Source organism: Dicentrarchus labrax, unplaced genomic scaffold (genome assembly GCF_905237075.1).
Source record: "Dicentrarchus labrax unplaced genomic scaffold, dlabrax2021, whole genome shotgun sequence".
In the NCBI taxonomy this organism is placed as follows: Eukaryota; Metazoa; Chordata; class Actinopteri; family Moronidae; genus Dicentrarchus; species Dicentrarchus labrax.
The window spans coordinates 30,829,182-30,853,306 of NW_026136711.1; the positions used below are offsets into that span (position 1 = coordinate 30,829,182).

General features: G+C 40.2%; 1 protein-coding gene across 4 annotated transcripts; it reads right to left on the minus strand.

Annotated features, from left to right (window-relative positions):
- Positions 1 to 49: 49 nt before the first annotated feature.
- On the minus strand, positions 50 to 23,871 carry pxk (PX domain containing serine/threonine kinase). Of its 4 annotated transcripts, XM_051413957.1 has the most exons (19): positions 23,579 to 23,871; positions 20,255 to 20,305; positions 20,056 to 20,103; positions 17,564 to 17,750; positions 16,829 to 16,906; positions 15,871 to 15,944; positions 14,862 to 14,936; positions 14,304 to 14,408; positions 13,967 to 14,068; positions 13,163 to 13,324; positions 12,880 to 12,997; positions 12,701 to 12,779; positions 12,023 to 12,071; positions 11,850 to 11,927; positions 10,953 to 11,039; positions 10,783 to 10,846; positions 9,979 to 10,038; positions 8,869 to 8,897; positions 4,598 to 4,729 (listed from the first exon to the last, which is right to left on the minus strand). In XM_051413957.1, exons 1-18 carry the CDS (start codon positions 23,678 to 23,680, stop codon positions 8,881 to 8,883), a joined length of 1,536 nt encoding a protein of 511 aa, XP_051269917.1. In that variant the 5' UTR covers positions 23,681 to 23,871; the 3' UTR covers positions 4,598 to 4,729; positions 8,869 to 8,880. The 4 variants fall into 4 exon arrangements, with proteins under 4 accessions (XP_051269915.1, XP_051269918.1, XP_051269916.1 ...); XM_051413955.1 differs by lacking the exon at positions 8,869 to 8,897 and having other exon boundaries at positions 50 to 4,729; XM_051413958.1 differs by lacking the exon at positions 8,869 to 8,897 and having other exon boundaries at positions 50 to 4,726; positions 9,971 to 10,038.
- Positions 23,872 to 24,125: the final 254 nt, after the last annotated feature.

A 24,125-nucleotide genomic window follows, 5' to 3' on the forward strand; every position in this document is an offset into this window, starting at 1 on the left:
TGTATTACAAAGAGCAACGTAAACCAAACACAAAATGCAAAGGAACATATTTTATGTATATATATATATTCTTTCCTTTATTTAGGCATTTCAAACCTTCCATATATCAAACACACAGTTCGCCACAAGCTCTTCCAATGAACACTACTTACTCTCAAAACAATATTTTTCAATCAAATGTTCATTCGGTTGATACAGTTTTTATTTCGTATCACAGCAGGTTTGCTCAGATTGTTTTTATTTCAATACAGATGATGAAGATTTCTCAGCTGCATTAAATGTAGAGGAGATAAATTTACCTAAAGATGACATTGGGACTAAACATTTGATGCATCTAACGTGTGCTAACTGTAAATGAACCTGGAGATCGATGAGTGGTTTTTCAATTTACTTAATTTACGTAATCCAGCGTCGTCTCTGGGACCCTGAACTCATTCTGCTTTCAAACAAACAAACAAACAAACAAACACACACACCTCTGGACTCGTCTTCCACCCCTCGATGGGTAAAGTGCTGCAGAGAAACATTCTGATACAATTTAAATGACAATTCAAGACATGAAGACCATCACATTGGACCGGATTGCACTGAATAATTAAAACACATGATTTCAGCATAGAGCAGTCTTTTTTTTTTTTTTTAAACTCTCTGAGTGCTCGAACTTGGATCGTAGTGAATCAGAGTCATCAGCTCAAACTTCACAACAAAATCTGCTCCCATAGCAGCTCTGTCCGACACAGAGGCTAACACTTTAACACGCAGTACGTCAGGTAGATTACAGGTGAGTTGGTGCAGATCCAATAATACAGGCAACTGCTGCTTCCACTGAGGTTTTCTTTGTTATTGTTAATGAGTAAAGTAGATTTGTGTTTCTACCCTGAGGGTCCGTGGCAGCACGCCCACTTGTAAAGGAGTAATGAAGGAAGATTGTGTGATACGATCCAGTAAAGCTACTATAAGAACCTCTGGTGAAAACAATAGTACATATTCATAGACTGAAGATCTCCTTTACACTCAGAGTTGGATCTGAATGTCCAAAACCAAGAATTCAACATTTAATTTTTTTTACTTTTACGGCTTGATTATTTACAAACAAGGCTTATTTGTATTGGAAAAATAATAAAGTCGAATGAATTCAATCGATTAGTCGAATGGTAGAAACTAATCTGCAACAATTCATTTTAAGTCACTTTTTTTAAAGCAAAAATGTACAAATATACTTTAGTTCCTTCTTCTCCAATGTGAGGATTTGCTGCTTTACTCTTTTACATCAGCTGAATATCGTTGGGTTCTAGAAAAACTGTTTATAGACAAAAAGATAATGAAAATGCGTTTCTTATTTAGGGATGTTGCTCTGATCCACCTAAACTCTTAACAGCAGTAACCACATAATAACATCCTGTGTGCTGAAGTGTTTAAAGCCTCCTATCAGACAGAGTTTTGTGCATACCGATGATGTGGTTACAGATTATTGTAACATACAATATTTTAACAAAAAAACATTCAGATTTCCATAGGCACAAGGATCCATATGGCACAATAAAATAAAGGAATCTCAGCTCTGTGACAACAAACATTAAAACACAACATAATTAAAACAGAAGCAGAAACACTTAAAAGGAATCAACACAAAAAAAGGGTCTGAAATTAACCGTCAAATGAAGGTAAACTGAGCTCTGTGGAAGGTATTAAAGTCACCAGTGCTTGTACTTGTACGTCTTTAGCAGTTAAAGGCAAACAACTCTCTGATCACCAGGATGCGACTGATGTTCCAGGCCGCCGATGATTTCAGGTCGTTTCTATGAAAGGTTTGAAACTTGCGGCAGAGAGATCAATTTCTCTGCCTATATCGTCATATTTTATTTTATATAAATTAAATTATTGTCCCGTGATTGTGCGGTTGTGGGCAGAGATTTATCGACACTCCAGCATCTAATTAGAGTCGGGCTGTTTCCAAATCTCAACTTTTTGAGTCTAGTGTTGGTCGATGCCTTCAATATCTGGTTGGTGGGGGTGGAAAACTGCTTCTTTATTTCATTTCACCATGTGTTTGTGGTTCTGGCTGTTTTACCACCATTAATTATGATAAGAAGAAGATTATTCAAAGCTTCAACCTCCAGTTAAAAGTGTGCGTCCTGTTTGTGGTAAATTCAAATTCAGGAGAATGAGAAGTTGTTGCCACTCGTTTCATTATGAAAAGTTTCTGTTTTGATTGTACAGTCAATTACGATTGTTCAATAGAGTCCCTGAATGCACCGTTAAGTTACCACTATAAGCTATTACTACTACTTTAATAAGGTAATGCTGACTAAAATGGATTTTCTCTGTAGCAAGTTTTAAATCTGTGTAATCCTTCCTCTGTAACCCAACGGCGGCCTGGAAGGAGGGAAATCTGATGTGGAACAATAAGGTTTTATTCTGCTGTAAAAGACCTAAATCACCAAAATCTTACATGTTAGTGATGTTTATTTAATCTTCTGCCACAAAACACTAATTTCAGATTAATTTCAGACCCTAAATATAACCAGAGCTCGTCGCTGTGGATCCACATTGCTCTGATCTGGGACAGTACGGGCCCGTCTGACCAGTATCTCAGGGTTTCACACCAAAAGTGCAAGTTTTGACATTGTGTAGAGGCAAGGCCATTATTTTCCAATGAAGAGAGCAGCTGCACTACCCACAGTGGCACGCCCTACACTTATTTTTCTGCCACGTTTAGCAGCCAAAAGTTAAACCGAACTGAACTGGAGCAAACAAACGTGGTATTCTCTTTCTGACGTGAGGCAGAAGTTGCAGTATGATGGCGAGAATTTCACTGTAGAGAAGAATTGCGTAATTTTGTGCCTCAATTCCAGCTGTTTTCTTACATCCCGAGTCCTACCAGGAAAATCAGGATGAGAAGACGAAGACACCACAAAAAAAAAAAAAACAAAAACAAACGTATATATTGTGATTGTTTACATCCCGTTAGTCCAGTTTCAATCCAAATGAAGCGCAAATATTAAATAAATTTGCAGAAAATTGGCAAAAGAAAACTGAATGTGCCTTTCTATCCTCCACCGTTGGGAGCTTTGAGATTAACAAGAGGACAAAAACCTGAGAGGGTGGAAAACATGATGGAAATAATGATTGTTTCATGTATTCATTCGAGGAAGGTTACCGTCTCCTCGCTGCTCCACACACATTTGGTGTTGTCGTCTCTTGAGTGGACGTTTTATGTGTTTACATTGCACTTTGTTTTTACCTAAACACCAACTTTTCTTGCTCAGCCAAGTGTGCAAATTTTTACCTTTCAGATTTTTTTTATGCGCAAAAAAACCCAGATGGATGGAAACACGCACCAATGTGGTCTGTAGCATTGTGGTTAGCTGCTTAGCTTCGCAGGATTACGTGCTGCTCTTCACCCACCTCGTGCAAACTCTTCGCTCTTTGATCTGAAACAGCGGTTACGTTGTTTCAGAACGATTCTACAACTGACCAATCAGGACGTCTCACAATCACAACTCGACTATGGTTAGTTAACACGTTGCAACAAACTTCTCATCAAGTCATTTTTGTCTGGGATTTATTTTCTCGAAACGAGTTTGGGAAGGATTTCTGTTTCCAATGCAAATATATGTATGTAATATGTATTGTATATATGTTTTAAGTTCCTTTTTTCTTGCTTTTAGTGCAGCAACCTGCGTTATTTCTCGTTTCAAGATGCAAACACATTTCTAGAAAATGAAATGAAAACTGAGACATTTATTTCTATTAAACTGGAAGATTGTTTTTAAATTGTGTTTTTTGGGACTTAATTATAGACAGAAATGACTCGATGATAGTGTTTTTCCCGCAGTGTAGCTTCATTGTTTTTGTGTAACCGGCGTCCTGCGGTGAAATAGTCTCCATAGATCCTGGAGGCTACATGTTAAAGTTCAGAGATGATTTCAAAAGAGGGAAAAGCTGGAGTTGGAGCAACTTCTCTGCTGCTCCGGGATTACGACCACTACAGCGCCACGACACTGTCAGAGCATTGAAGTTAAAGGTTTGAATCCAGAAAATTCAACTTCATCATCCAGCGGGGGGATGAGTGTCCACAGTGGCTCCAAAAGTTCATAATCCAAAACGTTCAACCGCCACTTTCACAAGCCTGAAGATCAGGAAAGGAGCTCACCAGACTCCATCTACCCAGAGCCTGGTGGCTGTCTTCTAGTGTCAGAGCAGCCGGAGAAGACAAACATTCAGGTGCCGAGGATTGTCCAGACTGAGGCGCCCCCCACCCCGGCCACCCGCCCATCCTCTACTCTTTCTAACCACAGCAACAGATTTTAAAAAATTAAAAGCAGAAAAAGCAATAAAAACTAAAATGGTACTTGGATTATTTGTTAGTGATTCCTTTTCGCGTGTCAAGAAGCGACGATGTAAACCAGTCCGAACCACAGTGCGGAACCAGTGGGTCGGTCATGTTGCCGTAGTGACAGTTCCCCAGGCGAGGACAGGTGGTGGTGGCGGCGGTGGGCGGCGGTCAGATGATGGGTTTGCTGTGGTCTGTGGTCTCGGCCTTCTTCAGTTTGCCCTTACTGAAGGTCTGAATGGAGCTCAGCAAGGCGGAGCGACCTCCTCCCGCTCCGTCAGAGGACGACAGAGGAGGAGGGGGAGGAGGACAGGAGGAAGAGGAGGAGTCCGGCATCGGAGGGGGAGGAGGAGGAGGAGGAGGAGGAGGAGGGGGGAGGAGCAGTCCGGGCTCCTGGATGAAAGAGAGAAGAGGGGAAGAGTGTGAGAGAACAACACCAACCGTTTCCTGTAAGACTCGGTTTCCCCAGCTGGTTGCACAAAGATACGTTGGACTGATCGTAGTTTTTAAACTGAGCTAATGAGAGTTAATTAACTTAATTAACTTAACTCTAATGCTACTTTCACTTCAGCTGACCCTTCCTAAGTCCCGCCACTTTCCCACCACCAGCTTTCTAGCTCTCTAATGAGCTAACTAATGATTGACGTAGATTAGCCAACATTAGCACACTTAAGATGTGACTATATCTATGTGTCGCTTTTATCTTTTAACCATCTTCAAAATGTAGTTTTCAATGGTAGAAACTAGTTTTGTACTACTTTCTAATAAGATGCACCTTATAAAGGGTTTGAACTAATGGCTTGATTAATTGATAGTTAATAGTGATGCTTTATAGATCAGTTATAAGCCAATAATAAAGAGCCAATTTTGGGTTGCCAGGTTGTTAAAAATACCTCATTTGTAGTCAAGTCATCAACTAAGTCATTAAAGGTCATTTGTTTCTCCCTCTTCTAATAAGCCAAAGTCACCTGCAGTTATAAATATTCATTGTAAGTTGTTAATAAATAGATTTCTGTCCAAACGCTCTGTAGCTCCTGAAGGGAGGCGATGCAGTGATCCAGTGGAGGTTATTCTGGAGGATGACAAATGCCTATATTTGTTTTATTTTGGCAAATTGGTACCATTAAAAGTATTTTAAATCAATCAAATCAGCAAATTAATACTGGAGAGAACCTAAAAACATGATGACTCTCAGGTTTAAGTTATAAGTAGTGTCTTTTTTCTATCACTTCTCAGCTTTATGGACGTTTATACGCAACAGTCACACTCACAGTTTTGAAACCTCTGTCATAATTAATGGCTTATATCCGATTTATAAAGCCTTAGTAAATCATTTATTAACCAATACTAAAGCTATTAGTTTGACAACCTTTGAATCCTTTATAAAGGCTGACTTTCTGGAAGGAGTTTATCTTTGTGAAACCAGCACTCGTGTCCAGGCTGAACTCAATCCACCATCAGTTTCAACCCAACTTTCAGTTTGGGTACAGTTATTGATTACACATGTCAGTCAGTACCAAAACAAAGAGGCTGAAGTTCGACACCCAGCCTTATTTAAGAATATGGAGTCTAAAGTGGTTCCTGAAGTAAATAAATCTGCATTTGATTATGTTAAAGTGTTGCAATAAAGTCATCAGTTAGAAATGTTTCTTCTGTTTTTGTGTAATAGCTTTAAAAACTACATTACCCATGAGCCTCGCTAGCTGTTGCCATGGAGAAGGAATAAAATCAGAGTTCAAACATGAATTTATCCAACAAGTTCCACAAGCTTCAACTTTTCACAGCAACAGAGTCTGAAGCTCTCTGACAATTCTTACAGCAATGCCTTCTGGGACATGTAGTTGGTTCCCTCTTAAAAAGGCTCTGTTGTCCTGAACTAAATGAGTCACCATTTCTGTGTTTTCCAGACAGTCCATCTGTACTTGCTTCGTCAGTAGAGTGAACTGATGGTGAATTGAACCTAAACCTGGCACATCTCTTTCAGTTCTGTATCCACAAACTAAATGACACCCAGTGAATACAGGCAGAGAAACTACATGTTGGGGAGCTTCAACATGTGGTTAAAGCAGCGGCCAAAAAGCTGCGACTGGAGTCCACAGACTCCACCTTCTGTCTGACTGCACAGCGACTTCTCTGCAACGTAATGAAAGGACATCCGTCGGTCTGACAGATGGTAACCAAACCTGGAGAAACTGGTCACTGCAGGGGACGATTAACACGTTTAAAGATTATATTTTATGTGTTTGTTTGGCCGTGGTGAACAAATCACAACAAACTAATTAGTGAAAATGTAAAGAATTCGATTTTTGAATAATTTAACAATAGCAGAGGCACTAAAACCTGCAGTGGTGACGGATTATCTCCAGGATGGCTGTGGAACAAACTGACTTGCATTACGTTTTGCTGCCACAGTGACCTTTAGTGCTTCGACTGTGACTCTCGATCAGATGTGTCAGATCGTTTCACAATTACATGTGAAATCACAACGTCTGTAGCTGCATCTCTTTCAATTAAAAACATGAAATCTTCTCCTCCATTTTCAAATTCCTATTTCAACTACACACCTTGCTTATGTGTCCTTATAGGAGGGGAAAATGTGGTAGCCAGTCTTGGGAAACCACCAAATATGAACAAATTTCTCAAATATTTGCCATTGCCAACTATAAAATAAGTCATGTAAGTGTAAACTAATAAAAAATAGTAAAAGATTTGCATGAGTACAGGTTATTTTTCTATTATTTAATGCTGAATGGTGAATTATTCTGTGTATTATCTGACAAACTGTAAGTACAAATAAAGTTTACTGTTGAAATTAGTATGTTTTTTAATGAAATTTTAAATTTTCAAGTGAGGTAGTGAGTATCTTTCTGTGCACAATGTCTGAATGCCGTCTGCTGGCAACCTCTGGAGCTCTCCTAAATATCAGAGGAAATAAGAGTCTTTTCCTTGGTTACAGAAGTCGATGAAATGCTTTTACTCCTCGTCCTAAATGAAGAACCAAAAATGAGATTTTCGGGCCAGTTAGGACTGATTTCCTAATCAGAGAAGGCTGATAAATATACGCCCCCATCTCCAAAAGTCTGTAAATTCTGAACAATTTGTAGTTTATGTGCTCAAAAATAAAAACCTGGCATGGTAAAGAAACCACGAAAAATAGTTTCTTCTCAGAGTATTATCTGAAAAACATGAAAACCCTTATAAAAGGATTTATTGAAGGGTTTGGTTTAACAGCTCTATGAGACTGGGATGAAAACATATGGGTACAAGAGAGACTGATATCCCACAGCGTAGAATAAAAATAATAAGTTCAATATGTTTCTAAACCAAAAACGAACGTTCAAAGATCTGACACGTCTTCACTGTGACACCCCCGTCCCAAACACAGACACACAAGCAGACAAAACAAAGAGAAAACAGAAACAGACATGCTGTAACCGACAGACCGAGCAGACAGACAGAACTGACGGATCACAATCTCCAATGAGAACAGCCGGTCTGAATCAGGGAGGAGTTGGACTGTCTGTGAGATTTTGGACATCATTGCAGATTGTGAGGTTTTGATAAAGATGTGCGTACACCCTGTTACGTCTTCACTCCAGATCTCATCAGGGCCTCTCACACACTCATTTCTACGTTCACTCATCCTTAAGCAGTTTAGTCTAAGAAGGAATTTTGAGCATCTTCTTCTACATCAGGACTTTAAGGTTGAGATGGTTGAGTGAGGAAGTAGAAAAGTGTCGCCATTACATTGTTTGTCCACCAGAGAGCACTGAGGAGTTTATTTCATCACAGTGAAATGTCTTTCTCAGAGTGTATCTTCTAACACACAGATATGATACACAATGAAAAACAACAAAACAAACAAATCTAAGGGATCTGTAAGATTTATGTTGTGTGTTTATGTATAAAACACTATTGGCTGATAAAAAATATCAATTAACAGCCACAACAAATCCAATATTGGCACAGGTTGTATTTTGAATGTTTTCTGTCCAGATTCGTGACAGCAAGACCTTCTTAAATCATCAACCACAGATTGTATAATTAAAGATGTCTGAAGAGCCGCTGTGAAGCTCAGTGTGGTCGTCTCCATCCTGGCAGTCCTGACTCCACCGGCTCCCGTCTAATCCAAAAAAATGGCCAAAGACACGGAGCGTAGGTGGAGCTGAGGCGGGCTGAATGAAAGTGACCACGCCCTTAATTATGCATAAAATTAAACCTTGCTTGAGCATTTAAATACAGGGACTTATGGAGATTGACTCACTTCTGTAGCCGGCAGTTCCTCAAAGTGGCTGTTTGTTACTCGCTGTACTGGATGCGAACACACTTGTGCTCCGTCTATTTTTTAAATTTAATTTCTATTTTAAGTATTTTTTCATTACTTGAGATCATTTGCATGAGGCAGATCTGTGTGAGCAGACGTTCGTAGGGGAGCCAGGGTGTACGACAGCTTTAAAAACCACCAGAGACCTTCATCATCATCATCATCATCAGCATCGACATCGACATTATAAATCGACATTTTACTTTACCCAACGACACGGTCAGAATGGAGCATGCTCTATGGTGGAGACAGCACAGGAAGAAGAGAGAGAGGGAGATGACAGTTATCTGTTCAGTGGACCGATCAGCATTTACACAGTATCACCAGGACAGAGAGGAAGAGGAGGAGAGAGGAGAGAGGAGAGAGGAGGAAGAGGAAAGGAGACACTACTGTCAGGGTAGGAGACTGATGCCACATTCGTGTCAGCATGTTGTAAAAACGTCTGGTGATATTTTGTATTTTTCTTATCGTCCATATATGAATCCTATGAAAAAGACCAACATCAGCTCAGAGTTGATGTGTAAACTAATAAAAACATTGAGCAGCACACAGACCTACAGTGTGTATTAATACGCCAATGAAAATAGTTCCCTAAAAATACATTATTATTGTTTATTAATGTTATTTGAAATATTTCGAGTAGAAAACAATGAGCTTTAGGCTGAGAGACACAGACGAAGGAGGGAACAGAGACGAACTAAAACATTGTTGGTTTTGGTCTTTTCATTGGATTTGTTCTCAATATGAAAACTATGAATATCGTCAGACTTTTACTTTATAAATATATTAATACTATTATATTATATTATAATACTATAATTAATTATATTAAACATCAGTGTTTCCCATCCTGCATCCAGCTAGCAAGAGACAATGTGAATAAGACACACTGCTATATCAGAGAGAGAGAGAGAGAGAGAGAGAGAGAGAGAGAGAGAGAGAGATACCTGTCTGACAACCAGGTAATCACATGACGAGAGGAGAGAGACAGACAGACGGAGACAGACAGACAGACAGACAGACAGACAGACAGACAGAGACAGACAGTTCAAGTCAAACGATTAGTCTTCGTGATCACACGTGCAAATTTCAGATAAAAAAATTGAGGCCAGGAACTCAGCGTTAACGGCGAAGATGCTGTTATTGATCTGAGCAGCGTGCGGAGACAGACCACAGCCTCAGCAGGTTCTCGCCAACAAGGGGGAGCTACACAGTCTGTCTGATACTTTGCCAAACAGAGAGAGACAGACAGACAGACAGACAGACAGACAGACAGAGAGACAGAGAGACAGAGAGACAGAGAGACAGACAGGCGTACCTGTAGTGGATGGAGGGGTGGGGGAGGAGGGGCATGTGGGAGGGGAACTGGCTCCAGAACCTGAAGTCCGACAGAAAAACAGACAAATTAATCAGCCTCAGTAAATAAATAAATAAAAAGAAAACGTTGACTCACAGCTGAAAAACACCTCAGTAAATATTTACACTGTGCCGTCGCAGTAAAGCAGAAACAGTCCTGCTCCTGATTTCACTGATCTACAGTCTGCGACAGTTACGTGGTGAGAAATGTAGTGATGAAGAAGAAGAAGAAGAGCAAACTAGGATGTAAACAATGTAGGTGTCACTTTCCTACAAAATTCAGCTTTGCAAAATGTTTTATGAGAAAGGAAATTAATTCACCACATGTATTATGATTATATTATTATTATCATTAAGCCTCAAAGATACACACAATGTGTTGACACTGAATTTAACGGTTCCTTTAATCTCCTGACACAGCTTTAATGTGACAGACGGACAGTAGATAGCTCTGATAGCTCCACAATCAGGTCTGAACACAGTGTGCAGACAGAAAACTCCGACTAACCTAATGACAAACTAACTAAGACTGTAACTGCTGGTTAACCAACCATGTAACTGACCACCTAAGTGTCTAACTACCTAATATCCTAAGAAACTAACTAGCTACACACTACCTACCTGGTTAAAGAGCTAAATAAATACAACAACACTAAATACTGAGCTAATCAATACAATATCTACCAGGCTAACAACCCAATGAATTAGTGTTAGTTAGTTTGTAACGAACAAACTAACTGACGAGGTAGTGACAGCAGCGACCTACCAGAGTTATTGTTGTTCCTGACAGAGACGTCTTCTTCATTTTCATAAGCCGACTGTCTGGACTTCTGTGAGGACAAAAACATTATAGTAATATAGTAATTACATTTTATAGTATATAGTCAGTTAATAGTAAATTTGAGTGCTTTGTGTGTGGACGACTGCGTTGCCTACCTTCCTCGCCAGAATCTTCCTCCTCTTCTTCTCCTCCTCTGAGCCGTGGTGCGACTGAGCTCTGGTCAGCCTCCGGTGCTGGTGGAGCTTCAATCAAACATTAATACACAACGTTATCCTCCTTACAAACAGTAAACTTCATATTCACCAGCTGCGTTATGCAACCTTTTAATGAAACCTGTCGGCGTCACGGCTAAAGAACAGAATCAAGACGCTTTCAATCAGCTGCTTTTATCCAAAGTATTTGTTTTATTAGTCAAAGAAAAACTCTGCTAAGCTTTAATGTTTCCAGCTGCACAGACACATGAGTTTGATTCATTGTTTTGCTAAATGCAAACTCAAAGCTTGACGGCATATAATTCTGATGGTTCTCGATTCCCATCCCTACCACTAATGTGGACATGACGAGCTGACGGGGATTGAACCACCAACCCTGTGATCAGTGGACTACCTGATCCATCTCCTGAGCCCCAGCTGGGCAAAGCCAGTTAATGACAGTAAAATAGTTATTAGAAGATATGAAAGCAGCTGCTGAGGGTTAAATTACATTCACTTTGTATTTACAGAGAGAAGATTTGGGGTTTCTCTGCTGTCGGTTCCTGGAGTCAGCATCCAGTGGCCATTACAGGAAGAACCGCTTAAAATAATCCCACACTGAAGTCATCAGTGTCTTTGTGTTTGCAGCATGAAAAGGTTGTGGGAAACTACGTTGCAGGGTTTTTCCACAGCTAGAGGCAAATGTAATTCCTCTAAAGCAGCGAGCATTATGTCCACGTTATCTGAAAGGTCACTGATTTAAAACATAGACACTCAGGGGGTTGTTGATGTAACCTTGAAGAAGGGACATGAACTCTGGCATAAAACAGATCAAGTTGTAAAATGAGAGTAGTGACGCACCACTCTCTGCTCCTCCTGCAGCCTCTTCTCCAGACTCTCCTTTGCCGTCTTCAGCGCCTCTTTTAGCCTGCTGGGAACCTGGAGGAGTGGAGAGGGAGTCAGATCTTTGCTATTTTTCTTCATCTTGTTTTCGTCGAGTAAATAGTCACGTAATGTCAAACTGAGCCTCTCACCTTGATCTGGAGTTTCTCTGAGTGTTGGAGATGGACGTCACTGAAAAGCCTGCAAAACACAAACTGTGAGTCATCAGCAACAACAAACTGACAGCTGCGTTCACACAGCAGGAACGAATGGCCCAAAATGTCAGATCATCATTCATGTGACTTCTACGTCACTGCAGATCTGCGCTCGTCATGTCGGTCGCTTCAGGACAGCGACCTGTTCACACTACAATCTGATAAGGGCCACACAATAAACAAAGATCTGAGCAATAAATCGGAATTGAGGGCTAAGACTTTGTGAACTCAGCCATAGATGACGTTATCCAGACATTGTTTTATATTAAAGGACACATAATCCAGGAAACTGACATCTTTCTTGCCGACTTCCAGTTTTAAAGAGTTAGTTAGTTAATGTTAGTAAATTATCTGTACAGTCATTTACTGAACATACAATCAATTGATTAGTCTGTATTGTTCATAGCAACATGGGCAGAGAACAGAGTTTAGGTAAACACAGAACTCATAATAAAGAGTTTTTGTTTGGATGAAAAGCCACAATAGAGACAAAAAGAGGTATTTTAAGATTTAGATGGCGCAGTGTGGGTGTCGGGGTTTTTGAATCACACAACACAACAAACAATGCGTCGCTGTCTGACTGTATGCGTCTAGCTGCTGGACAGGTGAACTCACGGTGTCTGCATGAGCTCCGACACTGTTGGCATCCCGCTCTTACAGGCTTCTGTGGACAGGATGGACTGCAGCACTGACACTGAACACACACACATAATAAATCAACACATCATATTACGCTCTTAGGAACAAAACTTTGGGACATTTGAGTAAACTTGATTGTGTATTCGTGTACTGACCCACAGCGGTGTAGGGGACAGCGGGGTATTGATCGATGGGGACGCTGTCTGGCGGACGGCCGTACGTCATCTCGTACAGTAAATGTCCAAAGCAGAAGACGTCGATGCTTTCTGTGGACTGCAGACACACACACACACACACACTAAATAAGTAACAGATAACACACTTGTGAATCTTTTTTTCATGTTTTACTTTTTTTTTTTTTACTAATTATTTTATGTAAGATTTTCTAAAACAAAGACATTAATGTAATATTATCCAATCTGAGTCTGTGCTACGTACGTTGATCTTCCTGAGCTGGGTGAAGGCAGGTCGCAGCGCTGAGGGAACTCCCAGCATGCCGTTCTCTACGTCCATCAGTCGACACACGCCGTCATCCACAATTACGTTGGACGCGTGGAGGTGACCGAAAAATACGCCGCCATCGTGGAGGAGCTTCAGACCCTGTACACACACACAGAAACACACACAGCTCTAGTAACAAGTAACACTTCAATGTTTTTCCATCGCATGGTTCTCTACAGTCAACTCGACCCACTCTGGTTGTCCACCGTGGATGGTTAAATAGCAAAGCATCAATAACAAACACAACTTTTACGTGCCCTCAAAAATGGTAGACTCTAAAAACCCCGCAGTGATCAGCTGACGAAGTGCAGACGTATCAAGAACACCATCCTTTCACATCCTCTGTTATAAGAGTAGCAGCTTCTTTTCGCGTGCGTAGTTAGTTGGTAGGAGAGAGCAGTAAATGTACAGGGTCGGTTACAGTTAATAACAATGAAAAAAAGCTACAGCTTCTCAAGACCAAAGTAAAGCTCCCTGTTGTTTCCCAACTGCGTCGCTATGACGACCCGCTCCACCCAAGCACTATCTACAATGGAGAACGAAGTAGAGCTAATGAAAGCGAGTCGAGTCGAGTCATGTAGTGGAAAAAAGGCTTTTGTGTTGTGTTTTGTTTGTTTCATTGCATGGAGTTTTCTCTCTGTGTGTGTGTGTGTGTGTGTGTGTGTGTGTGTGTGTGAGTGAGTGAGTGAGTGAGTGAGTGAGTGAGAGAGAGAGAGAGAGAGAGAGTGTGTGTGTGCATACCTCCAGTATCTGGCGGCCGTAGAGTTTGATGTGCTGCAGTTCGAGGCCCTGACTCTTCTTCGGGTTACAGTACTTCTTCAGGTAACTCTCTCTGGGCTTTACCTAGAGGGAGGAGAGTGGTTAGCAGTATCCCCGGGACTCCTCTCAAACCTCTCTGATATCTCACAACCAAAACTGTCTGAACTGGATTTACAGGTTAGATTAAAGTTTGTTTGTTTGTGTTCATTACTGAACTTCCCCACGTATTGACTGCGAACCCAGATCTTATTTCTGTGCTTGTCTATTTTAATTGCACAACACACACAGACACAGACACAGACACACACACACACTGTACCTTACAGATGTGGTCTCTCAGAGAGCCTCTCTCATTGAACGGTCGGATGAGGAGAGCTGAAGACTCACTGGTGCTGGAGAACAACAGCGGACAAAGATATGGAGTCTAGAGAGGAGGAAGAGAAGGAGTTTGATTACTTACAGTTAACAATTAATTAGAATGAAATATATCTCTGTTTTGTTAGGTGTCTGTATTTATTCTATTAATACTGATAAAAAAAAACAATACAGTATTATTAAAATGGATATTTAAATATGTATGAATTTAGTTTTATCTACAGCGACATTGACTCGTGTCTATCTGACCAGCTTCCAGCTTTTCAGTTGATAAAGCTCTTCTTGGCTTCAGCTGCCTAGATGGATGTTTCCTTTTCCACAGATTATCAAACCAGAGCACATTTACTGTGGCTTGTTTTTTGTTTTATTCACATGTCCTTCTCACGTTAAAACAGATTCTAAAAAGTCAGACACCAGTTTTAACTTTTGACAGGATATGTAGTTGCTGTGTTTTAACTGTGTGAACCAACTACACACACACAATCACACAGAGTGTACGTACAGAGAGGCTGGTCAGCAGCTTCATGGCTGACTGCAGGTCTTTGTCTGACAGGAACTTATCAGGACCCAGGTCCACCTACAAACACACACACACACACACACACACACATGCACACACACACGAGGGATTAGTTATTTTGAGGATTCCTTTGGAAAAAATGCAGTTGCACAAAAGTGGTTTAACAGTTGTACTTTTGGAAATTTCCTTCAAGAAATCAGGTTTAACCTTTAAGTACATTTCAAGGCTCTGAAGGAATTCCTTTAAGTCTGTTTTCAGTTCATCCTCACAGACAACGGAAATAAGAAAATAACAAAAACAGTTATTGAAGTACCAAAGTGTTTACAGTCTTTTTTTCTCTGTCCAAATTTGTTGCTTCTGACTGGACGTTACTTCGACATCAGTTAATTTAATTACACTGAATTTACCTAAATTTAATCTGTTGTTGACTGTGGGAAATCACTCAGTATGAGACATGTTCCACTGTCAGAGAGAAGTAAAAGAGGAATACGTGTCTCTCTGTGCTTCACAAAACTGTTATTGCTCTTACAGAAGCTGATATGTGTTACAGATTAAAATGAACAAAATAGTTCATTTTATTGCATTTGAAGAAACATTAACTTAAACTCGGCCTGTGAAGGACTGAAACATGAAGAAATACACAAACTTCAGGCAGTTAGAAGCCGGGATTTTGCAGTCCTTAAGAAATGAGACGTCATATTTTGTTTCAAAACATATAAAGATGATCAATATAAACACATAAAACAATATCTATATACAATAGTATACATATATTAATATCATATAAATGAAATAGTTTCGAACTCTTAACTCACTATTTAAAAGAGATTTCTATAACACAACCATACTGACAATTTAATATATGCAGTAATATAATTGTATTCCTCAACCTGTTTTTATTTGATCACATAAAACTATATTTTGTATTAAAGGTTGATTTGAAGTCAATAAGCAGAACTCAGTGTCACGTGTTGATTTCTACTGTACTCACCCAGCTCAGCAGATACCTCTCCTTGGGCTGCTCTTTGTTCTTGATTAAAAAATATTGCTTCCTGATCCTCCAGCCTGAAAAACAAACAGCATTAATTTCAATCTACTGCATTGTTTGTCCTTAAACCAACACTGTGTATCTTTTGAGAAAGGAGTAAACACATTCTTCCTCTGACAAATGAAAAGTTGAGTTCATGAGCAATAAAACGTTGCTAAATTCAACACACTCAGTTTCTGGTATGACCAGAAGCATGTTAGCTAATGTTAGATAATGTAAAACTTTATTTATATAGAACAAAATCACAAATCACAATTTGTCTCAGTGGATTTTACAATCTGTGAAACATTCAACACCCTCTATCCCTAGACTGTACTATAGCATTATCTAATAATGTTAATTTGTTGCCACAACGGTCGCCGTTCAGCAAAAGTTACGTAAGTCTTTTTTTAAAGGTCCATTTTAAAATTCACTCTAAAGTTTATCTGTCAGGTTATTTCAGGTTCTATTTGCTTTATTTTTCCTTTTTTCTGATACTTAACAAACCAAATCAGATCGTGTTGTTTCAATGAGGAGAAATGATTCAATCACTGTTTGGATGCTTTCTTATTATCTGATTATAAATCAATACTCAATGTCAGCTGTCACAGGTGAACACCTTCCCAGAGTGACTGAAACAGTCATCAATCATTCAAATGACTTTTGTCCTGAGTAGGGGACAGTCTGGTTTCTTTTTAATGATTCAATTCACCACGGAGGGAACTGAGAGCAAACTGTGTGTTTAAAAAGATGAATATAACGAGAGGAGCTGAAACAATTAGGCTCCTAAAACGAGAGGATTTGCTGCTTTTTTTCCATCTTCTATCACAGTAAACTGAATATTTTTAGGTCTGATCAGAAAGTCGACATGTAAACTTAAAAAGCAATGTTTAGTCAGGTTCAGATCCACCCTCAGTCTTACCGACGTCTCTGAGAGGCTCCTGGACCTCCCACTTTGGGTCCGACCTGAAGAACATGGAGACCTGCTGCAGGGCGATCTCTGAGACACAGACAGACAGAGTACACTTTAATGAATTTGAAAATTTAAAAAACAATGTATTCCCTATTGCAGAGAAGTCACAGATAATAGTGCTTTCAAACAATATGCAGTCACACTGTCTGCTGCTGTGAATCTCCCCTTATTTCATCATGTAATATTTTTAAATACAGTAGGGAATGATTGGCAATGATTACTATAACAAGCTTAACAAGCTGATATAATCAAGCTCTATTGGTCCATATGAGATAATCCAGCTCTGACGCTGATGTTGCTGAAGGGGTGTCGGGTATTATTCTGGGTTATCTGATAAAAATTTAATTAGGTCCTCCATCATTTTCTCCATCAGAGTGGTTTCTGTGGCTGCTGAGCTGGAAAACTGACAAAAACACAAAGAAGTAGTAAAACAAAGTAACAAAAGTCTCTTGTATCTGACAGAATGAAGGAAAAATCTTTGTGGTCCTTTGCAGTTTTTGTAGATGTGGTAAAAAAAATCCACAATCTTTAACATACATACGAAGTTTTGACTTGTTTATGTGTTTATAAACAACTTTCATGGTCTAAAACCTACTCTTCCTCATCTGATGTCGCCTACACTGTCTCTATGGAAACTACCACTGAAGACTGAACATAATCTCTCAGTGAGGATGAGGAACACACCTGTGTAGTTGGCGGAGTAGTTGTTGGGGTCCAGGAACTTCTTCACAAACATGGAGCTGGAAAGCAGGGGATGCTGGGTAATTGAGTCCAGATAGGTCTGTAGTCCTCTCTGCCTCTCTGCTATGAACTCCCTATCCATGTTTCCGATTAGCTTCTTGGGAGGAAGAGGGAGACTGATGCCGCACACCTGGAGAGAGAGAAAGAGGGAGAGAGAGAGAGAGAGAGAGAGAGAGAGAGAGAGAGAGAGAGAGAGAGAGAGAGAGAGTTACAATGATTTACTCACAAAAAAAAGATGAAAGTGAGACAGACAGAGAGAGAGACAGAGAGAGAGACAGAGAGAGAGACAGCAGGTTTCCGACAGTTCTGTTGCGTGTTGACTTAAGATCTGGGGCTGACGGGAGGTCGGGAGTCAGCAAGTGGGACACCAGAAAAGGAAATGAGCAGGCGAAACCTCAGCAGGAAAACTGCAAACTTCCTGTTATCCAGGAATAATTCGACCTCGTCATAAGACGAGTCTCGACCAGGACAATCTGACATACGTACAAAGTCAGATCTGCTCCAGTCCGGTACAATCCAGTTCCACCGATTACAGATTTCAGTACGATCAATAAGCCAATGTCAGGGGTTTTTCAGCTGTTTTTGATGGTCCTTGGGGTGTAACTATATATATATAGTGGCACAAACAAATGTACAATGGAGACGAAGAGTGTACACACATGTCTATAGTGCAACCATGTTGGAAACGATGTGGCAAATTCTGGGCTATTAAATACATAAATCACGTATAGTATTATTCTTTGGTAATATGACAGCTATAAAAAGGCCATTATGAAGAGATGGTACAGAGATCAACTGCCAGCACAACACAGATGGCTGAATAATGATGATAATTGTAAATAAAACACATGATGGAACTTTTACGAGTTCAACTGGAGTCAATGGACAATGTTTACATGTCAACAACAAGGAAAATGAACCATTGAATGTGCCACAGGATTAAACAGCTTTTGTTGATGCAATCCAGATGTTTCCATGTTTGTTTGTTGTTGTTTTTTTTACCATCACCATCCCTAGAGCCACGTCACGAGCATGGCTGACAATTAATCCACAATACGAGATAAACTTCATCAGCAGAGCGGTGCAGAGTGAGCACACAGCAGCTTCATTCCAACACTAACAGCTAATCAGCACAGGAACAATCATCAAACTGCCCTCTCACACCAACAGCAGAGGCTTATGGGAACTCGATGGCACAACAGCAAAGGCTCGAGTGTGTGGTAACGAACCGCAACTGAGCTTTCCCAAACAGGAAGGAGATTGGCTAAGACGAGGCTGGTGTGTGTGGCAGTCGGTGTTTGTGTGTGTAAATGTGGAAACTTACAGACTCACATTTTAAAAGTTACCAGGCTCCAGTTTCTGTATGTTTTTACCAACAAACATTGCGTGCTGTAAAACTATTGTAAGAAGAGTTCGTATGAACGCTGAATATTCACATTGGGCCTCGTGCAGGAACATTTTTGTACTCTTATCTTAACTTTTCCTTTCCATAACTAACGTCCAGATAATACAATAGAAGACTACACGGTGTGAGAAACTTCATTCATTAAAGGGTACGGAAAAGTAAAAAGAAGAACTTTATGAGCTCGCAGACCGAAGTCCTGCTCTCGGAGATTAACAAAGGAAAGTCTATGACTTTTAACAGCGTCAGCAGTGGAATTAAAGGACCTGTTAACGCAGTGTCACCTGAGGGTTGTAGAAGAAGTGTTGGCAATCAATAACCGCAACAGGAGGAGGTCAAGGGGCTGTCTTCATCACAGAGAGACTAAAGAATAAACGTGCCATAATAGGTGAAGTTGAGCTGTCAAGAGAGGGAGTTCCCCTGGACAGCGACACCTCAATGTGAAGAGAACTTTAACTCATCAATAACCAGTTTACATTAATGGTGACAGGATGAACAGGATGAAGTGTAATTTAAAAATTTCTTTAAAAGTAATGCAATGTACAATTCTTTAGTGGAAAACATCTGTTTGGATAACAGCAGACTAACACATAACTCCTATAAGTGGTCTGAACCACTCGTACATTATGTTTGTGCCTGAGAGGAAATTCAAAATAAGAAAAAACTGGTGAATGCTGCAAGTTCTCCGAACAACAAGCCACTTCAGAGAGAATATGTTTGAGTTGTTCTTGCATGAAGCCCAATGTTTTGAGTTAACCTATCTTTTTCTATCTTTAATATCAGAGACCATGGATGCTGGGTACAAACACACTCTTTTCTGTATCAAACAGGCTTTTAAAAAAGTGGCTGTGAAAAGTTTGTAGTTTCTTCCGTCAACAGCAGAACAGCAGCTTGAACTCATGTCAGTCACAAAGTCCCAGAATATCCACAGAAACTCCGCAAAGCTCGACTGAAGCCCAACAAACGTCTCTTCTGTCCATCTGCATGTCTTAAAACACTCGGTTGATGTGTGACTGAAAGATGTGAAACTCACCATCAGGCTGCTGTTGAGAACATCGAAGTCGCTGTAACGCCGGATCACCTGCAACACCAAAACACACCTATCAGCTACTGACAGAGCGGCTGTGATTAAATCCTTACTGGTCTGATGATCTGGAGCCGGACATTTTAATCCGTCAGTATTTCTGCCCAACAAACAAACTGTCATGTTTTCTTGTGATTGGTTTGTTTACCTGCCAGCTATTCTCTGAAGATACGCCCCTCTGGACTCGGACGATGTACTCCTGGGGAGAGACAAGAGACAACACAACCATAAAAAAACAATGTATTTGCTACTTATTCAAATAAATGTAATGTATATTAATAATAAATATAAATGGTTGAAACAATGAGACAACACAGATGGGTGGAAAAAATCTGTTAAATAAGGACGGAAGTAAAAAGTCTAAATAAGAAAAAGCTGTATTGTTATGACAAATAAAGGGAAACGTGTCATTTATTCTAAAAATGTCATAATTTTATGCAACTAAATTTAGTTTTATGAGCCAAGACTAGATAAGACTAGAGAGTACTGCTGAGTAAGTTTATGATTTTATTTTGAAAATAATCCTGGCATTAAAATAAAATTTTTAGTAGTTTTATGAGAAAAGTCATAGCATTAGATTTTATATTATAAGTCATGTTATTATCATAAAAACATACATTATTACATTAACATTATGCATATACAACCCTAATGTTGGACTAATAAAGGTTTTACAATAAAAAAAGTAGCAACATTATGAGATTAAAGTGGTAATTTTACTTGAACTAACTCATCAAATTAGTTAAAAAGAGGAAAGAAAAGAAAAACACAAACATTTTCTTGCTCTAAAAACAACCTCTTACTCAAAATGCTGTGACTCTCCCTAAAATTAAAGACAATAAAGTCCTGAAGGTCTGTGGATGTGAACCTAAATCCAAAGGGCTCAGATTTCTCCTGTGTGTGTTCACTTTCGGTTTCATTTACAAATAAGCGGCTCAGATAACAGCAGAGGATGAGTCTGATCACGTCACCATGGTTACAGATCAATGCAAATGAAGCTGCTGAATAAAAAGGTCTGAAGTGACGGGACAGAACAATTAAAAAAAACAAGAATATTTAACTGGTGTAAACATGGAATTTTTCTTACAGCCGGCAGACTCTGGTTTCTGTTGTAATCCATTCATTCATTCATTCCTGTGAGCTGATCAGCTTCACAAAACACGTCCAGACATCACTTCCTGTCTACCTGCTGTAACTCACTGGAGGATTTATATCATCGGTCTTTAAAAATCAACATTTTAGCATTCAGAAACTACAGACGCAAAGATACATCGGCCGATGTTCGCCTTGACTGAAAAATAAGATGCTGTTCAAGGATATAAGTGGCCGATGTTTATCTGTTGTGTTGCATCAATTTTAAAAAAGATAAATTAGATAAAATTTTACTTTTATTAATCTAAAATTCAAACTTTCAGCTGAGACATTGGAGAAATAATAACCTCCATGTTTCCAGCTGCACCGTCGGACAGTGAGCGGCTGTTCAGTGCCTCAGATCTTGGATGAGAAGAGGCAACAACAAAAGGCAGAAATTCTTATCTTTGTAGATTTCTTTCTTTGTTTCATTGCCACAGAAGAGCAAATAAATAGGGACAAAAAAAACCCCCCATCTGGTATTCTGTATCTGCATCGGCTATCAGCCAGACTGTTGTTTCAAACATTGGTGTTGTTATCAGCCCAGAGTTTCCCAACCGGTGCCTCCTTTGTCTCAGAGCAGGGATATCAAACAGCAGTACCAACCTTATTAACCAGACTGAATGATCCACATTAGATCCAGTTTTCTTATTTAGTGTTTCTGCCACTCAGGAACAACAAGCTGCAGACTTTAGTGCCGTGTAATCCCTGGCCTCCCTCAAGTGACTTAACACAAATGATCCTAATGAGTTCCACACAGTGAGCTACACAGATTTAAAGCTTGAGAAAATAAGAGCACTAATATCAGCTGATACCCAGAGCTGAAGTGGAAACACAGATCAATACATCCGTATTAAAGTGATGAGAGTGTTTATCCATATAGATGAAAGAAAAAAACTACTGCTGAAGGTTACTAGAAATGTAAAATGTTGGTGTGTCAGTGGAACATGTTAAGTTATACTACATGTAAGAAACACATCACCCTCCACCCTCCACCCGTGGACTCCATTAGACTTTCTTTCCTTCCAGTCAATGACTTGTAATTGTTGACTAGCGGGAAGTGACTAGGCCTTGACTAGAAGCTCAGAACAGATGTTACAGGATGCACAGGCCTCACAGTATCAGCAGATTACATGTTGAGAAAATCTGGAGAGTCATCTGATTCTGCATCAAGCAAATCTGCATTTATTTTGTTCTGATTAACAGTAAAAAAAACTGCTGTTTTGGTTTATTTTGGACTAATGGAAGCAAAAAAAAAACCGCTAATAAATATAATAATTATTATTTATATCCTTCACTGTTAGTCTCTTCTGTGATATTATGATTCTGTTTTATAATTGCAACCACACCAACAATGGTCGGATGCCTGACATTTCAATGCTAAGCTAACTGGCTGGCTCAGCTGATCCCAGACGGACTGTCAACAACAAACCCACCGACACTGCGCCCATTATCGGACGCCCTGCTTTATTTCTTCCTGTGACATAAACCTGGTTAATGTCAGTCACATTGTTTAATCTCCGTTTCTTGCTTTTACACACGAGTTCAAAGAGTTTATTTCAGTGTAAAGTAACACTGAACACAGGCTTGTTCCAACACCTTTTGAGTTTTAATGTTTGGAGAGATGCCACGCCAGACTCCGTTAGAAAATCCTCTTATTTATTGTTTCTGTGGATTTCGAAACACGTGTATTACCGGTAACAAGACTCATACAAAACCCGCACATGTTAATCCACTCAGTCTTCTAATCGGCATAGATAACAAACAAGATGCAGCTACTGATTCAATCAAATCTCATAATTTCTACCCGGCTCATCCTCTTAAAACGACGCTAGCAGAGCGCTGTCGACAGGGGCAAACATTAAAAATACGAATTTTATTATAGATATTTGGTGGAGGAGATGTGTGCCGAATTTTATAATAGATCATTACAAATTCAAAACAGTCGTACATCTTGCTTTAGATGGCGTATTAGTCGTATGTGTGTTGAAATAAACAATAAAACGGACCATTCATAAATGGACTTTCGCTGTAATGGTCTAACGTTAGACCACCGACGGTTCTAGGGGCTGTTCTGATCCAGGGTCAGCTGCCGTGGTGGAGCTACAGTGCAAATCTAACAGGGCTGATTACACGGTGCTTACAGCGCTGCGGCGTGAGTCCGGAGCCAGTGTGCGGGAAAAGAGACGACACGAAGCGGCTTGCGTGTGTCCGATAATGGAACTGGTGACGCAGCGAACCACCTTTATTATTAAAAACACAACCACGGACGCGTCTGTGAGCCACCGGCGGACGTTGGACGGTCACACCTGCGTGTCGTTACCGGTCACCGGACACTCACCGTGTGGGACTGCAGGTTCTGGCTCGCTTCGATCACCGCCGTCAGCGGGACGGTGTCGTCCAGCAGCAGCCTGCCGGGGGACGGCTTCTCCAGGAAAGACATCCCGGAGGATTTCACCGCGAAACGTCCGACCCGAGGGAGAGTTTGTCCGGCTGTCAGTGAGTGGAAGCCGCCGGGGAGGGAGACCGACCGACCGACCGACCGAGGAGGGAGCCCCGCGGACCGGAGGACGAACACACACCGAGAGCAGCGACGTAGCCACTAGCTTAGCTTCACCGTAACCAGGAAGTGCGGCTCCGATCAGACGTCATCAGGCTCCGCTTTGTCGTCATAATGAGTGTGCGTCACTGCCACCTGCCGGTCCGGTGGAGGAACTACATGTTGTTTTTATAAATTGGGGTTTAGGGGGAAAATAAATAAATAAATAAACAAATAAATATTAAAAACTATACAAAAAAAAAAAAACAAACCCTGTAAGGTCCAATTAGTTTCTGGTTGTAGCAGGTTTTCAACCTAATTTCAGTGTATCTTAGCATTGAAAACGTCA

Bases quoted from the DNA above. Each gene is read 5' to 3' on its own strand.
- pxk (XM_051413958.1), bottom strand. From the start codon at position 23,680: ATGTCTTTCCTGGAGAAGCCGTCCCCCGGCAGGCTGCTGCTGGACGAC. The intron at 14,937-15,870 runs GTGAGTACAGTA...GTGTGTTTGTAG, and splicing joins AGAGGTATCTGCTGAGCTGG to GTGGACCTGGGTCCTGATAA. The intron at 13,325-13,966 runs GTATGCACACAC...GTGTGTGTACAG, and splicing joins ACGGCCGCCAGATACTGGAG to GGTCTGAAGCTCCTCCACGA.